General features: G+C 33.7%; 1 protein-coding gene across 3 annotated transcripts in view; it reads right to left on the reverse strand.

The window, feature by feature from the left end:
- Positions 1 to 18,633, reverse strand: part of LOC136035685 (reelin-like) — a 538,294-nt gene that overhangs the window by 451,056 nt on the left and 68,605 nt on the right. For all 3 annotated transcript variants that reach the window (XM_065717615.1, XM_065717614.1, XM_065717616.1), the window contains exon 10: positions 4,839 to 4,964. In XM_065717615.1, coding sequence (XP_065573687.1) covers positions 4,839 to 4,964 — 126 coding nt within the window. The remainder of the gene's footprint in view (positions 1 to 4,838; positions 4,965 to 18,633) is intronic.

The raw sequence follows: 18,633 nt of genomic DNA on the forward strand, positions 1-18,633 counted from the left end.
AATTAAATAAATAAACACGATTTTCAACCCAAAGTAAGGAGCCATACTAAAACTTAAATCGAGCAAATGCATCTGATGCGGGCTGTCCCTCACTCTCTACGCTGAAGTTCCCCTGAAAAGAGTTTCTGTTTAATTTTTACCGTTTTTAAAATCATCCCAGGAAATACCCCCCCCCCCCGATACAAATTTCCCCAAGAAAAAAACAAAACTTTTCGCCTCACAGAAATTCCCCCCGTGAGAGATCCTACTCGTTTAAAATTATACTCCGAAAAACTTCAAGTATATTTTTTCTTGATAACATATACTATGCGTAGACAATGGGCAAATTCTATAACCTATAGCCCTTTCCCAATGGGTGAGGGGGGTGATGTCATCCTAAGAAGCATAGTTATTGGATGTTTCAACTATGCTTAATCAAATAGATTCTTAAAAATTTTGATCGGATTTCTTTATAGAAACAAGGGCGTGGAAGGGGGCTAGCTGAACTTTAAAAACCACGGAGGATATCCAGAAAATAAAAAAAAAGATAGACGAATCGCAGAGGTGCGCAGAGTGATTAGAAAAAAGAAGCAAAACAGTCAAACCTAATTTTTATAACTTCAAGCCCCTAAACCCACCTAGAGGATCACTTGCTTCAGTCTTCTTGATCACTTGAAAAGGGCACTAGAACTTTTGATTTCCACTCTTAATAAGAAACATGATAAGAGTGAGTGTCTTATTTACAGAGACATTAGCTTGGTTTCTTTGGGAAGTAAATTAATTAGTATGATGATAATTTCCAGAATTAGTGATGCTGTAGATAAAACCTTAACAGACTTTCAGTCTTAGAAGTGTATTGAGAAGTGTCTGAGTCCTTTCATCTCTTGAGTACCTTGTACCTACTTGAGTACAAGAGATTTGATCAAGTGGTAAACTCCGTTTACTTGGATAGTAAAATTGTTAAAGATGCCAGATGTTGCGATGGCGCAAACAGTAGACTAGTGAAGACCCAGGGTGGTTTTTCTAAGTAGAAAAACGTTTAGAAGAATAGTAGGATAAGTCTACAAATCAAGACTAGAATATTGGGACACATGTAAGACACGACTTTGGTCAGGTATAGTTCTGAAATGTAGGCGTTTTGGAATACGGAAGATGATTTGTAGGATGTTCTCTAGAGGGATCGTTTGCGGATAGTTTTGGGTGGCCATTTGAATGACCCTATATCAAACTACAAACTGCACGAACGATTTGGATCTATCCCACTGTCTAGGAATGTAATGAGAGAAAAATTGAGGACATGTAAGGACATAGTAGGACAAAGGAAAGACATTTTTTTATGGATGAAGGATGACATATAGTCAAAGATCATTTTTTTTTCGGTCATCCATCCAGGACCAAATGAAAATCAGTCGTCCCTCAATGGGATTGAAAAAGATCGCAATAATAATAATAATAATTAATAAAAACTCACCGCAGTACCAAGCCACCTGAGGCCAACACAGATACGCACGCTTATCCTGCATCCCAATCTGTTCAAAGCCTCCCTCTTTACACCCTCCCAGGAAGCTCCCATTTTCCTTAAATAGGTCACAAGGAAGAATTTAAAGGAAATAAAATTTTCTTATCAGCGGTAAAGAGTAAGGCTTTGAATAGATCGGGGTGGAGGAGGGGGCGTGCACGATTGTGTTGCCCTCAAGTGACTTCGTGCTGCCGTAAGTTAGGGTTAGTAGTAGCAGTAGTAGTACACTGAATAAACGGAGGTGACTTAGATTCCTCGTGGGCAAAACATACAGGAATGCGGTATTTGCTATGGCTATGCGCTATAAGCAAATTAATTATACTAAAATTAAGAGACTTGTATTTGATAACCCTTCTTCTAAATAGGACTACATTGCGACCAGCCAAATAACTTTTTCAGTAAAAAAAAAAACAAAAACACAAAATTAGGCATATATTATTGGCAATTTGTAGGAGCAATCGTAAAATTCTCCAGGTTTTTGAGAGTCGAGATCCCAAAGTGATGCTTTTGTACCTCTTTCAACTTTTTGTTTATAGTAAAAAAAAAGATGAATATACATATTTAGAATGTGAAATGAAATTACAAAATGTGAAAACAGAATAAAGAATGTAAATAATGAATTGTAATGTGAAGTATATATAGAATTTTCCCAAAGTGATGCTTTTGTACCTCTTTCAAATATTTATTTATATTAAAAAAGGGGAATGTGAAATGAGTCTTCCTTTTCCCCTTCTGTCTCCTTTTTCTTTTCTTTTTTAATGTGTTTCTGCTGTTGCATTGGTGATTTCTCTTTTCGTTATAAAATGTAAAAACAGATTAAAGAATATAGAATTTTAATGTGAGGTGTAAATAGAATTTTTAAAGTAGAATGTTAATCATCTTTACCCCGATAAAAACCATCATTATGAGGAGCTTCCAGCCAAGGGATAAATACATCATATAATTTATTTTAGTAGAATTATTATGTCCTTCGCACTATATTTTTTGCTACATGTTTAACTGCATGTTAATTTCCTATATGTTTTGCTAATATGCCACGTACTGTCTTCCTCGAAAGCATGACTAATATTGGGAAAGCCTACCCTCTAAGTTTTATATTTATATAAACCTCATTTTAACCCCTTATTTATTTAGGTTTAGTCTTAAACAGTCAGCATGTCTAAGATCCATAAAGTGTGATCCATGGCTAAATAAGAAACTCAGAAAAAAGTAAACAATTTCTGAGACCAGATTGCTCATCGTTACTCCGAAAGGGTTCTTTTTTTGTTTCAGTATCGCTCTTTTTTTATGCTTTGGCTTTCATATTTTCTTTTAGACTATACTCTGTATTATTTATTATTTTTATTATTTTGCACTGAGGACGGAGAGCAGAGGTCTCAACCGAAATATTTGCATAGTTTTCTTCTGTTTTTCACTGGGTGTTATTATCCTCATTTTCTCTCTTCATTATGATCTCCGTTTTGTTCAGAGAAAAAGTCTTTGAAATCTGCAATATATATATATATATATGTATATATATATATATATATATATATATATATATATATATATATATATATATATGTAAAATTGTGTGGTGTTTGGAACAAAAAAAAAAACAATGTGAGAATGAAACAAAAGTTGTAAAATGCTGATCGAGAAAAACATTCTCACGAAAAAACTGCAATTACTAACCTCTCTACAAGATACCACAGCTTATTTTCCGCATTCCAAACAAGATACAGTCTAATTAAGCAACAAAAACAAACCAAAGCTTTTTTTACATCTCAAAAAATAAAATAATCCCAAGCTATTGACTTACAAACTCGTCAACCGTTAAATTTGCAAAGTGTATACTTGATTCCTAAGTGAAAAAGATACATGTGTTGTTAAGGTCATGGCTACAGAGAAGGTAGGGTTCAACATGGTTAAGATAATAATAACATATTGTTTATTTATTGGCAATATATATATATATATATATATATATATATATATATATATATATATATATATATATATATATATATATATATATATATATATATTTCAAAAAATAAATAGCAGAGTGAATCGTCAAAATACCAAGGACATCCTAATAAGGAAAATTAATTGCCCCGTTTTAGGTCTACTTGGACCCTAAAACCAGGATTTCCTAAGATATTTCTTTTTGTTTTCTCAAAAATTGTGAAATCTTTAGGGTAGCATTTTTTTTGTGAGCATTGTCACAAAATAAATAAGCAAACTGTAGGTACATTTGACAAGACTTTTCGTACGAAATACACTTTTCATACCAGCATGTTGATTGGTTCAATTATGGTAATTTCTGTTCGTTTTAAGTTTGAATTTTTCTTCTGGCAAAAATGTAAAATTCCACGTTTTTGTATATAAGACCGTGAAACTTCTATAGTTTGGTTCTCTGATATGCGAATATGATAGTGTGATGAAGGTTCCTTGACTTCTAGGGGTTGTCTCCCCCCTTTTTCGAAAATCATGCAATTTTTCACAGGCTCGTAACTTTTTACGGGTAACATTAAATTTGACAAATTTTATATATTTGAAATACATTTTTTAAGAACTGATTAATATCAAGGTTCTGCTTTTTAGAGTTCCGGTCACTATTTAGTGAAGTCCCTTCTTATTTACAGTAAGAAGTCTTTTACTATTATATGATTTTCTTTTTCATTCTTTTTGGTTTTTATACAGCTCTTAAACTTTTCCGTAAAAATTCTCTTTGAAAAACGTTTTTCTTTTTAATTTTTGCAAAATCTACCTTCTTTTCGAGCGCCTCAAAGTGCTCGGAAGTCAAGGGTGAAATTTTACCAACTATTCTAAACCTTTAATTAACTATTTACCGAAGTCGTTTGAGTAATTGATAAATCAAAAGAAGATATAGTCTACGGGGTAGCCAAATAAAATTTTATGAGACCTATTTCACCAAATGTATAAGAAAGTAGAAAAAGTCAAAATCGTTTATAATCTGTTCTGATTTAATTGTATCTAGAGGAAGAAATTCGTTGTTGTATTTCAAAATATTTTGCCATATTGTTTTGTTTTTTCTTTTCAAAAGGCGTTATGTAAATGCCTTCTTCACAGCAAAAGGGTGTTGAAATTGAAAGGTGTTTTGTGAAAAGGCGTCTGGGGAAATGGCGTTTTGGTAAAAAGTCGTCTTCATTTTTCTGAGATGCGTTTTGTTAAAAATTTTGAATATGCTGAAAATGTGATAATATTGAACGTTGAAATATTGGGCGCAATATTGGTTAGAATGAGCAACACCCTTTCAAACCCCCTTTATGTTCATTAATAAAACTAAAATCGAAAAGATTAGTCTTTAAAGACTAAAATAATAAATAATTCTAACCTTTAATGACGCATTTGATCTTCCATCGAACTCGAATGTTTCTAAAAGAGATTCAGGGCCTTCGAATACACTCGATTTCCCCGAGTGAATTATACCATATTCATAGCTGGTTTTTACACCTGAAAACTAAAAGATACAAAAAAAAATTATTCAAAACACAAAAAATTAAAAAAATAAAAAACAACAAATCAAATGAAAAATCAAAAACACAAAAATGATTCAAATAGCATGGTAACTTAAGAGACTTTTTTAAGATTTTATAGGATGAACAATACGTCATACCATTTCTGTGTTAAGAGGGAAATCATCACTGTCACGGTTAAAGGTTAAACCCAGGGTATATCCAGGGGACCACGCCCCCTCCCCCCAATATTTTTCTGGTGCGTTCATTCGTTTTTTCTCTTTTTTTAAAATAAACTTTTCAATTTGGTTAATTATTGTTGACATTGTCACATTTCTTCCCCCCCCCCAAGATTTTGCTCTAGATCCACCATTGGTTTCACCTGGCATTTTCGTAAGACAGCTGGCAATAATATTTTACAAAGTTGTTGCCAAAGAGAGGATAAGTGGGGTAATGTAGATTACGAGAATTATAACACAATTCATTGCTCCGATGAACCCCCTTTACGAGTCAAATTTTACGCTGAAGTATGTTTTGTTCAAAAAAAAAACTAACGGAAAATTCTATGAAACCATCAGAAACAACTTCGTGAATCAGCGTCATAGGAAAATTATTAAAATAAACGTATATGTTTTAATTATAATTACAAATGTAGAATAGAGATGGAGCTTTAAAGCCCTAATGAAGATTGTAGCAAAATGATTTATGACAAGGCTTTTTAGGAATAAGTTTATCAATTTACACCTAAAATTCTTTAAGTGCTCATGTAAAGTTCGTTTTGTTGCTGCTGTGTTGACCTTTCCCACATGGACAGCGTAATAGCGCTTTTTACAGCTCAATTACATCTAACATTCTTTATTTACTCTAATGTAAAGTTTATTTCGTTGCTGCTGTGTTAACACTTCCAACTTGGACGGAGCATTACTGCAACCCAAGTCACAAGCAAAGTGGATTCTATGTGAAATTAAATTAAAAAAAAACTAGTTGTTTTAACTGAAAGTAAGGAGCGACATTAAAACTTAAAACGAACAGAAATTACTCCATATATGAAATGGGTTGTCCTCTTCGCAATCCCTCGCTCTTTACGCTAAAGTTTGACTATTTGCCACAATTCTACTTTTTAAAACAATTAAAAGCTGTAGCATAAAGAGCGAGAGATTGCGGAGGGGACAACCCATTTCATATATGGAGTAATTTCTGTTCGTTTTAAGTTTTAATGTCGCTCCTTACTTTCAGTTAAAAAAACTAGTTTTTTTTAATTAATTTCTGAACGTTTTTGAACTAATGCATGTTTGATTTTGAATCTCCGTACATAAATTATTAAAATGAAATTTGCATATTAATTCTTTTTTTGGCTAAATGGCGTTCTCTTAGTATTGATCAGACGATTTTAAGAAATAAGGGATAGGGAAGGAGGCCTAGTTGCCCTCCAATTTTTTTGTTACTTAAAAAGTCAACTAGAACTTTTAATTTTTTAACGAACGTTTTTATTAGTAAAAAATATACGTAACTTAAGAAGTAACTTACGTAACAAACTTTTATATTCTTATATTTTTAATTATATATATATATTAGGGGGTTTGTCCCCTCGTTAATACCTCGCTCTTCACACTAAATCTTAAGTTTTGTCCCAATTCTTTAAAATTGACCCCTGGATCAGAAAGGCCGTAGAATAAATAGTTGAAATTACTAAAAATACTTTAGCATAAAGAGCGGAGTATTTTTCTCCTCCTAAATACCTCGCTGTTTATGCTATAGTATTTTTAGAGCCCTTCATATGCGTAATAATCTCTGTTCGTCTTAAGTTTTAATGCTACTCCTTACTTTCAATTGAAAAAACTTTGTCATGTTTATATTTTCATTGTTTGTTTTTTTAATAGTAATGCTAGAAAGTCCTCCGCTCTTTTCATTCAATTTCTCTTCCCCCATGAAATATTCCTCCAAGGAAAGATCCTCCCACATAGCCACCTCCCCTCAACCCCACACCCAAACCAAACAATCCCCCTGAAAACGTCGGTACACTTTCCAATAACCATTTCTGTATGTAAACATTGGTCAAAGTTTGTAACTTTCAGCCCCTCCCCCAGGGACTGTGGGGGAATAAGTCATCCCCAAAGACATAGTTATTAAGGTTTTCGACTATGCTGAACAAAATGGCTATCTCAATCCGTTTACTTTGGGAAAAAAATGAGCGTGGGAGGGGGCCTAAGTGCCCTCCAATTCTTTTGGTCACTTAAAAAGGGCACTATAACTTTTCATTTCCTTTAGTATGAACCCTCTTGCAACACTCTAGGACAACTTGGTCGATACGATGACCCCTGAGAAAACAAACAAACAAATAAACACGCACCCATGATCTGTCTTCTGGCAAAAAATACGAAATTCCACATTTTTGTAGATTGGACCTTGAAATTTTTTCTACATGGTTCTCTAATACGCTGAATGCGATGGTGTGATTTTCGTTAAGATCCGAGGACTTTTAGGGGTTGTTTCCCCCTATTTTCCAAAATGAGGCAAATTTTCTCAGGCTCGTAACTTTTGATGACAAAGACTAAATTTGATGAAACTTATATATTTAAAATCAGCATAAAAATCCGATTCTTTTGATGTATCTTTTAGCATTGAAATTCCATTTTTTAGAGTTTCGTTTACTATTGATCCGGGTCGCTCCGTATTACAGTTCGTTCCTACGAACTGTTTGACAAACTTTCATCAAGCCACTTCGTATGGCTGAAACTATTACTATGACTGCTAATTCTACATCAAAGGTTCATTAAAACGCGCTATTTGTATGCAGATTGTCGGAGGGTTTCATTGGCAACATCTCAGGAATGACTTGGGGTCGTAGGCTGAAATTGCCAGGGTATGTTTAGAGGGATGTGTAACTAATCAAAAGACACTATGTGCATGCTACTACTACCACTGCTATTAATATTACTACTCCTAGTGGTGCTACTGTAACTATTATTACTACTACTACGGCTGCTGCAGCTGCTGTAACTACTTACGACTGTAACTACTTGCAACTGTGACTACTTGCGACTTTGGCTACTTGTGACTATGACTGTGAATACTTTCGACTGCTACAACTTTTGATTGCGACAACTTGCAACGGCCACAACTTTTGACATAACTACTTGAGACTGCGACTGTGACTACTTGCAACTGAAACTTCATCTACTTACGACTAAGACTGTGATTTATTGTGACTACAACAATTTATGACTGCAAATACCTACAACTCTGACTACTTTTGGCTGTGACTGCAACTGTTTTCAAATGCAGTTGCATGCTAATACGACCTCTTACTACTGCAACTACTTACGATTGTGAAAAATTGCAACTGCTTGCGACTGCAACTAACTGTGACTTTGACTCCTTGTAAAAAGGACGATTTATTGCTACGACTCAGACTCCTTTTGATTGTGATACCTTGCGACTGTGACTAGTTACGTCTGTAACTGCAATTAGTTGTGGTTATGACAATCTACTGCAAATGGACTGTGACTACGGACAAATGCGACTACTTATGACAATGATTGATAACCATTAAGACTACAAAGACTTGGATGCGTGTTTAATTGTGATTAAATAAAAAAAAACAAGTTTTTTAAGTGAAAGTAAGGAGCGACATTAAAACTTAAAACGAACAGAAATTACTCCGTATATGAAAGGGCCTTTTCCTTCTCAACGCCCCGCTCTTTACGCTAAAGTTTGACTCTTTCTCTTAACTCTACATTTTGAACACAGTAAAAAAAACTTTAGCGTAAAGAGCGGGGCGTTGAGAAGGAAAAGCCCCTTTCATATACGGAGAAATTATTGTTCGTTTTAGTTTTTAATGTCGCTCCTTACTTTCATTTAAAAAACTTTTTTTTTTATTTAATTTCTGAACGTTTTTGAATTAATGCATGTTTTGATTTTTGGCTTTCTGTAGAGGAATAATTAAAAAAAAAATTGTATATTTATTTTTTTTTGGCTAAATGGCTTTCTCATAGTTTTTATCGAATGATTTTGAGAAAAAAAGAGCGGGGAAGGAAGCCTAGTTGCCCTCCGATTTTCGGTTAATTAAAAAGGCAACGATACCTTTTAATTTTTTACGAATCTTTTTATAAGTAAAACATATACGTAACTTATAAATTAGCTTACGTAAAGAAATTTTGTATTCTTATGTTTTTATTACATATATAAGGGGGTTCACCCCCCTCGTCAGTACCTCGCTCTTTACACTAAAGCTTAAATTTTGTCCCAGTTCATTAAGAATGACCCCTGAATCACAAAAACCGTAGAATAAATAGTTGAAATTACTAAAAATACTTTAGCGTAAAGAGCGAGGTATTAGGAGGAGGTGAGCTCCTCATATGGGTTATAATTTCTGTTTGAAAAAAAAATTTTAATTATTATTTTTTTAAGTAATGCTAGTAAATCCTGCGCTCCCTTTATGGAAAATTTCTTCCCCCATGACAAATTCCTCTATGGAAAGTTCCCCCAGCATATCCTCCTCTTCTCAGCCCCTGCCTCCAACCAAAAAATCCTCCTGAAAACGCCTGTACACTTCCCAATAACCATTACTATATGTAAGCACAGGTCAAAGTTTTGAACTTGTAACCCCTCCCGCGGGGACTGTAGGGGAGTAAGTCGTCCCCAAAGACATAGTTATAAGGTTTTTCGACTATGCTGAATAAAATGGCTATCTCAGAATTTTAATCCGTTGACTTTGCGAAAATAATTAGCGTGGGAGGGGGCCTAGGTGCCCTCCAATTTTTTTGGTCACTTAAAAAGGGCACTAGAACTTTTCATTTCCGTTAGAATGAGCCCTCTTGCAAAATTCTAGGACAACTGGGTCGATACGATGACCCCTGGGAAAAAAAAAAACAAAAAACAAACAAGCAAATAAACACGCATCCGTGATTTGCCTTCTGGCAAAAAAATATAAAATTTCACATTTTTGTAGATAGGAGCTTGAAACTTCTACAGTAGGGTTTTCTGATACGCTGAATCTGATGGTGTGATTTTCTTTAAGATTCTATGACTTTTAGTGGGTGTTTCCCCATATTTTCTAAAATAACGCAAATTTTCTCAGGCTCGTAACTTTTGATGGGTAAGACTAAACTTGATGAAACTTATATATTTAAAATCAGCATTAAAATGCGATTCTTTTAATGTAGCTATTGGTACCAAAATTCCACTTTTTAGACTTTTGGTTACTATTGAGCCGGGTCGCTCCTTACTACAGTTCGTTACCACGAACTGTTTGACTACCAATATTTGCAACTGCAACTGCTTGCGACCACAACTACTTACAAATGCGACAACTTGCGTCTGCAGCTTTTCGTAACCACGATTGAGGGGTCATGTTGTGGGAGAATTAGAACTATTTAATGGAACTATATGCATTCAGGTTGTCATAGAGTTGGATTTGCATTATCTTCAAAATTTGTAAGAGTAAGTAATTGAAACTTTCAGGGCAAGGTGAGGTATGTGTTTAGCTAAATAAAAGTACACATCTAGTGGTCAGAAGTTCATATCTGCACTATATCAGGAGTGGATAAGGGTATTAAGTTATCAGTTTCCTGACTTATTGAGGAGGATGTCTAACTAAATACGAAAAAAAACAGTGTATACAGTAATGCTGTCAAAAGTGTTTATCTGCGATATCTCTGGAACACATAAGTGAAAATTTTAAGACAAGTTTCATGGATGGTCGATTAAAATTTTTCAACATTGAGGGTTATAACAAGATAAGGGTTATAATGTCTTCAGCCCAGTAGATACCAAAGATTATGTACACTTCAAATCCATTTATATGAATGATACTCCATGAATACATTCATCCTATGTTCTACTGTAAAAATATCTAAAATTTGTTGCAGAATTTTGTTTAACTTTCAAACAGAAAGCAAAAATGTGGATTCTTAAAGAGAAATACTGAAAAAAATTTCGCAAATATTTCTTTTACAAACCAAAAAAAACTATACCAATTAAAAACAAACAGATATTCATTAAAACAAACTTTTCCCACTAAAGAAGTTTTCAAAGAAAAGTGAAGAGCAATATTAAACCCAAAAAGAGTAGAGATAAAGTCAAATATTAATTAAAATCTAAGACAAACATAAATCACTGTAAATAAACAATTTTGAATGAATAAAGAATACTTGTCATAAATTTCGATGTTAAACTTTAAAAAATCATAGAAACTACAATAAATAGGAGTATCACTAATACCCCAATGCCTTGTAAAGGTATAATTTGATAAATATATTTTATAAATAAAATATATTTTAAAAATTCCCTTTTTATAACGTTCGTAAAAACAAAACTACAAACGTTTTGAGGAATGGATATAAACGTGTATTTAGTTGCGGTTCTGGTCATTCTTTTGCATTGGGCAAAATCTCGGTTTGCACTCCCTCCCCTGTCTCCCACAAAATTTTCAGGCCAAATTTAAACGATTTGCATTTATCAATAAAATTACTTTTAATTCATTAACTGGTTAATAATTTATTTTTTTATTGTTTTTTTAATTTATTATTTAAATTATTCTATTATTATTGGCTATTTTGATTATTTTTTATTTTTTAGTTCATTTTTGTTTTGATAATCAATAGATAATTAAGTACTTACTTTTATTTATTAACTGGACTCTCTCCTATTTTAATAAAATAAGAAAGATTGTAAAAATTAAATTTTTTTGAAATTTTGCACTCCTAAAATTTGTGCGCCCCGGGAATTTCCTATAGTCTACATAAATTCGGGAATCCGTATATTCGCTCAAAGCTGTAATTTAAGGTAATAGCCGAAGTTACCTAAATCTAGATCTACAATAGCCAATTTACCCTTGGGTTACCTAGATGTTGAACCCGAACTTAATGCACATCAGTTATTACACAAAACATGTCAACAACTTCTTAGAAAATTTAGTTTAGCTTATACCACGTGATGGAGCAGTGGATGAAAGCCTGGATCTTGATCAAAGGTTCCCGCCAGTCACATGGAAAGGCGCTTCAGCTATTTCACTAAATTTCAATTCATAATTCCAATATAATTTCAATATAAAATCAATATAATTTCAATGTAATTCCAATATAAAATCAATATAATTTCAATACATAATTTCAATATAAAATCAATTCAATTTTAATATAATTTCAATATAAAATCATTATAATTTCAATATAAAGTCAATATAATTTCAGTAAAAAAATTCCAATGTATTTTAGGCGAAAAGGATTCGGTTTTATATAATCATGGCTGCTTTTCTCGTTTCCCTTTTTTTTGTTGACCTTTTGATTGAGTTCAGTATAATAACAAGAAAAAATTTAAATCATATTTCTTCTCCAAATATTTTTCTGGATTTCATAAAAAAAACCCATAGAGCTATTGACCTCTAACAATAAAGCTAATAGACGAAACCAAACCGAAATACCTGGAAATTGCTTAAATGCACAGTATACGCATGTTTAAACAATTTAAAAAAGTATGTATAAACAGCGAAAGAGAAATATTACCAATTGAACTTGCTGAAAACAAAGCTACTTTTAGAATTTGCCACCCCCCCCCCTCCACGATACTTTCTGGTAAGATTAGTGAAGCGCCGTCTTGTCTATCCTATCTCTATGCCGGTAAATCTATGAATGTGATATTTTATATCACATAAAAAACGGTTCTCGTAACAGGAGGAGCACTATTGATCCCCCATCATCACCATAGATATTCTTGGAAATCTATACATATACCATAGATATTTCCGTAAATCAAGAGGAATTAGATATCAATTTCTATCTCCCCTTCTCTAAAACTCATTTTTTGTTTGCCTGAAGGCTAAGTGAGACTTAGGATGTTTTGGCGTCTAAAAGCACTCTTTGATGCATCTGTCTCTCCCCCCCCACCAACAAAATGATCAGCCCCTCCCCTTTCATAATAGCAGATGCGTACTTAAACATCACTGTGAATAATTTTTTTGAAATATGAAGCAAATTAGTTCAGTTAAATGAAACCCAAATAAATATCAGAAACATTTTTCTGTAAGAAGTTAGGCATCACCCCGCAGCACCCTATTCAGGCTTATGTGAAATAAAGGGAGATTAATTCCAAACCCTTTCCCCATACCCTTCTTAAATTATCTGTAGGTTCAGGGAAGTTTAGACAATTTGGGCGTTGAAATTGCGCTCTATTAGGCATCTGACACGCCCTCCTCCCTGACACAATAGCCCACCATCTCTCCTTAATAATAGCTGATGTACAATTATATACTTTTTTTCGTTCTTTTACTTGTCTTAACTTACCTTTGGCTGGTTAATTTTAAATTTGGAGAGAATCTTCGAGGGGGAATTTTTGGCGGAGAATTTTCTTGGAAAAATACGTCGGAGCCCATATTTTTTTTTATTGGAAAAATATTAGTATAGACGGTTGCTCATTCAAGAGCTCAAACAACAAACACTTCACCCAAAACGCTGAAGAAATTGATAGTTCGCTCCCCTATAAAAGCGTTAAAATGTAACACAATTCTTTTTTTTGGGGACGGGGACAAAAATATACTTATATTTTGTATGACATTGAATAGTGTTTTGTATTTTTATATTGGCCGTTCAAATGAAGTGAAACCCTTGTTCCTCTTAATGCACCTATTCCCTTCGCAAACCCTTCTCCCACCGCAGTAGCACTGCCTATGTGAAAAGCAAATTGGGCACAATGTTTTCACCATTTTTTTCACCAAGACGGGAGGAGTTGTCGTAGAAATTTTGGAAGCCCCTCATTCAATCGGTAATTGAAAATTCTACTGCCTTTTTTAGAATCAAAAGCAATTGGAGGGCAACGAGCCCCTTTCCCGTGAACTTTTTTTCACCCAAGACCTCTGATTAAAACTTTGAAATAGCTATCTTCGTCAGCATAGTTGATGGATCCAATAATCGTGTCTCTGGGGATGACAAAACCCTACACCCCTTGAAACAAGGATTGTAAGTTATACAATTTGCCTATTGTTTATAATAGTATCTGTTATTAGGAAATGGGGGCATGTTTGACCTCTTGTGTCCAAAAAGGCCGAGGGCATTTAGGTAAAGGTTTCGAGATATGCTGAGCAGAGTTCTGAACTGATTCAAAACGCACTATGTGCATGTGGGTTGTCAAAAGGACGTATATAAGGAATGATTTAGGTAATAAGCTGGAACTTTCAGGGAATTATGAGGGGGGATGATAAATTGACCAAAAGGCAATATATACGCCCTACTACTGTTACTACTACTTGTGCTACTACTACTACTACAACTACTACTGGTATTACTACTGTTTATTCCACCACCAATACTACTTCTGCAACTACGATAACTGCTAAGGCTGAGGGTATTACTAAGGTGTTGGAACTGCTAACTGGTGTTACAACTGCTAAGCTGTTGGAACTTTCAGGAAATGATGGGGAGATTTTAACGCCCAGGACGGTAGAAATAGGGATAGATGGCATCCTAGCCTAGGTAAATTTGATGTAGCAAAAGAAAACAGTAATGACCACAGACTTTCGCAATTTTGTAGGTATAACAATCTAGTTGTAACCAATACAATATTTGGACATAAAATGACCCATAAGTTAAAATGATATTCCGAACTTGTCAATCCGAACTTGTACCAGTTATAGATAGGAACAGGGCCACAATTAGTGAAAAGGAAAGAGTTAAAGAGAGTTAAGCAGAACATTATGAGAATGTGCTAAACCGACATAGATTTCCCTGAAAATATATAGAGAAAGATGAAAAAGTTTGTTATACTCTAGATATGAAGGATATGAGGGGATTAAAAAAAAATAAGGCTCGAGGTAACAATAGTGTGGTAAATTAGCTTCTTAAATATGATGGCTCTGAGGTTAGAAATAAGTTACTGAAGATTATGAATATGTTTTTTGAAAATGGCGGAGTATCTAACGATTTTTGGAAACCCTTAATTAAACCACTGAATAAGCAAGGTAATAAGAGTGAGTGTGGTAATTATTGAGGCATTAGTCTAGACTCTCTGTAGATAGCAAATTACTTAGTAATATGATGCTTTTTAGACTGAGAGATACTGTACAAAAAGTTTTAAGAGAAGGACAGTGCGGTTTTAGAAAAGGTAGAGGATGTGTCGACCAAATTTTCACTCTTAGGTTAATAATTGAGAAGTGCCTGAGTTGTCAAATACCTTTGGTTTTTAGTTTTATAGATTATGATCAAGCGTTCTATTCTGTTGATAGAAGAGCATTAGTCAAGGTTTTATCCTTGTACCGTATACCAGACACATAAATTACAGTGATTAGTGCTATTTACGAGCATAATACTGTTGCGGTTAAGGTTGGATATGAGGTTAGCAGCAGGTATTGTATTGAATCAGGAGTTAAGCAGGGTTACGTTCTATCCCCCTCTGTATGAGTGTTTTGATGGACTTTGTCTTTAGGAGCAGGGCAAAGGCAATAGGAGACTACGGAATCAAAAGGTGAGAACTAACTCTCCTGGACTTAGATTGTGCTGGTGATTTAAGCATCCTTGATCAAGGTGTGAGTAAAATGAATGAACTCCCAAAGGTTTTGCGAGTTCAGGGTGCTAGAATAGGTTTTGAAAATTAATGTTAAGAGGAGTAGAAAAAAAGACCAAACGTTAATACTATTACAAATACAGAAGAGAGAATAATAAGGACTTTTTTCCCCAAGACAGTGAACGAATGAAACCTATTTGAATATTTCGGCTCTATATCTAAGGGCCGTCTTCAGCAAAGAAAATAATGAACAATAACACACTTACAATAAAAGTTCTTAGTTAAAAATCCATTTTTCAAAGTAGCCTAGCCATCATTACTTCTTAACGAAAAGTTCAGCCAAGACTGTGGGATAAAAGCTGACATTTTACAAGCTAAAAAGGTTTATTCATTTCAGTAACTGTATTTATTAAAAATTGGAATAATTTCTTATGGCGATGTTTGCCTTCTCTGCAGCTAATCTTGTAGTTCTTTTGGGATTGGGCTTGTTTTTATCGGTTCCTATTTTTGTTTTATTTTGAATTAGATTATTTTCTGTAATTAATTTTGTATACATAGAGTTGAGTGTGTATTCACCCAAGTCTCTATTTAGGCATATATTATTATTTAAGTTTCGTTTGATTTCGATTGCCGCGCGGACACTTTGTTTGATTCCTAGGTCATTGCTAATTAGAATTGTTTCGTCAAATAGAAAATAATGGTTTGGATTTTCAAAAATGTGATAGCTTAAAGCTGAATCGAAAGATATGGAGCTATTTTTATATTTTAATGCTTTTTCAATACACTCATTGTGTTGATATAATCTTATTCCTAAATTTTGGTGGGTTCGACCAATGTAATAATTTCCACAATTACATGGTATTTGATACACCTCACTTAGACGAGTAACTGGGGTTTTATCCTTACCAGAATTGAAAAAATTCATTATATTTAAATAACTTGTGAAGACAACACGTAAATTATTTTTAAACAAACTTTTTTCAGTTTTGAAGTAATTTTCGGAATATAAGTTAGGTAAACCTTGCTTGTGGGTTTATCCCTTCACTGTTAAAACCACTTTCTAAGGTTTATAATAAAGCTAGAAACCTCATTAAGGAAACTAACTTTTCAAGAGTTATCCCATTACTTGATCTCGAGTCACTGTATATTCTTTCGTGTGCATGTTTTACTTTTTCTCAGCTTCATGGTGACCTCCCCCGTCCCCTAAGTGTTCCGCCATCTTTCACCTCTGATCAGAATAATTATAAGCTTCGCAATACCGAAAATCATATTCAAGTTCCTTTTACTCCTTGTGTAAGGTCAGACTATAATCCTTTAATTGCGAGTTATATTGTATGGAATAAGTTGCCCGAATCAGCTCGAAGGTGCCACTCATTCGGTTTGTTCAAAAAAATTATTAAAAATTCATTGGCTTCTTAGAAATTATTTTATCTATTTTTATATGTGTATATGCGTGTATGTATGCATATATATTTCCTTATTATTTCATTGGAGTCTATTTTATCTATAGATCAACATAATTAATTTAGTCTATTCAATCTATTAGTCTATTTAGTTTTGTTTTCTATAGTTTTTTATTTTATTTATATTTTCCTTTCTTCTCCTTTTTGCTCTTCTCTCTGTGAGTAAGTGATTTCTTTTTCTCTGAGTAAGTGGCTCGTTCATTTTCCCCTTTTTTATGTTTCGTGATGAATAAATCTTATCTTATCTATTCGAATCGTTTACTGGTGTGGGATTAAGGCTTTAGAAGAATGTATCTTTAATCTTTGAGCAATAACAGTATTTATGAGAGAAATTGGGTATCCGTTGCCAAAAGGTATGTCTGTAATAAAATTTAATTCCTTTTTAATATAAGGCTCTGACCAGATATCAAGTACTGTATCCACAAGAGACATTACCGCGCCTCTTTTAACCTGTGGAGGATGGTTAGATTTGAAGTGAAGGTATCTATTACTATGCGTAGGTTTTCTGTGAACCGGAAAATCAAGTTTATTCACACTACGTATGATCAATACATCTAGAAAAGGTATTTTTCCATCTGTTTCAGTCTCTAGAGTGAATTGCAGGTTTTTATCGTAAGTATTTAAATGTTCCAGGACATCTTTAAGTTCACTTTCGTCGTAATTCCAAACTGAAATTACGTCATCTTTGAAGCGTCCCCAAAACACATGATTAAGAAAATACGAATCCAGGGCCCTATTTTCAAGATGTTCGACGAAAATATTTGCGAGTAGGCCTGATAGAGGTGCTCCCATAGAAAGGCCCCTTAACTGTTTGAAATAAGAATCTCGAAACTGGAAGTGCATGAAATATTTGTTAAATAATTTAACCAAATGCATGAGAACATCAATGTCTAGACCTATCGCTGACTCTTCGATTAGATGGTATTTGTTTTCCAGTTTATTTTGAAATAATAGCTCAGATTTTGAAACATCAATACTAGTATACATGGAAACTATGTCAAAGCTGTTTAATATGAAATTTTCAGAAATTTTTATCTGTTTCAATTTTTCTACAAGATCAACTGAAATTTTTATATTTTTGGAGATTTTTTAAGATTTCTGGGAGTGAAGCAATGGTTTAAATGCAGTGCATAACCATTTTCCAATGTTTGAGGCAGGCGATTTTGTACTAGCTACAATAGGTCTTAGAGGGATGCCTTGTTTGTGCAATTTTGGTAATCCATAAAACTTTGAGCAAAAATCACCCCGAGGGAGAAATTTATTTTACAACTGTGGAGTGATTCTGCCATTTTCTTTCAGAGTTTCTATTTCTCTTATAACTTTTTGAGCAAATTGATCAGTCTGGTCATGGGTTGATTTAACATAAGTGCTTGTATCATTTAAATGTGACTGAATTTTACTATCATAATCAGTTTCATTCATAATTATAAAGGAGCTGCTTTTATCGGCTTTAGTGTTATTATTGAGGAGTCATTATGGAGGTTGTTCAAAACTTTTGTGTCATATGATTTTTCCATTGCGTTATGTGGAGAATTAGGAAGTTTTGTAAAGGGTGTAAAGAATGTTAATCAAACAAGATCTAACTGTATCTGGGTTTGAAACAAGAGCACTACATTTGTAGAGAGAGGATTCTAAAGATGCTACAAGTCTGCAACTTGAACCTGTTTCGTTAAAAACGAGAATTTTGGCCCCTGTTCAAGGACTTTTTCTTCAACAT

Source organism: Artemia franciscana, chromosome 14 (genome assembly GCF_032884065.1).
Source record: "Artemia franciscana chromosome 14, ASM3288406v1, whole genome shotgun sequence".
NCBI classification, from domain to species: domain Eukaryota; kingdom Metazoa; phylum Arthropoda; class Branchiopoda; order Anostraca; family Artemiidae; genus Artemia; species Artemia franciscana.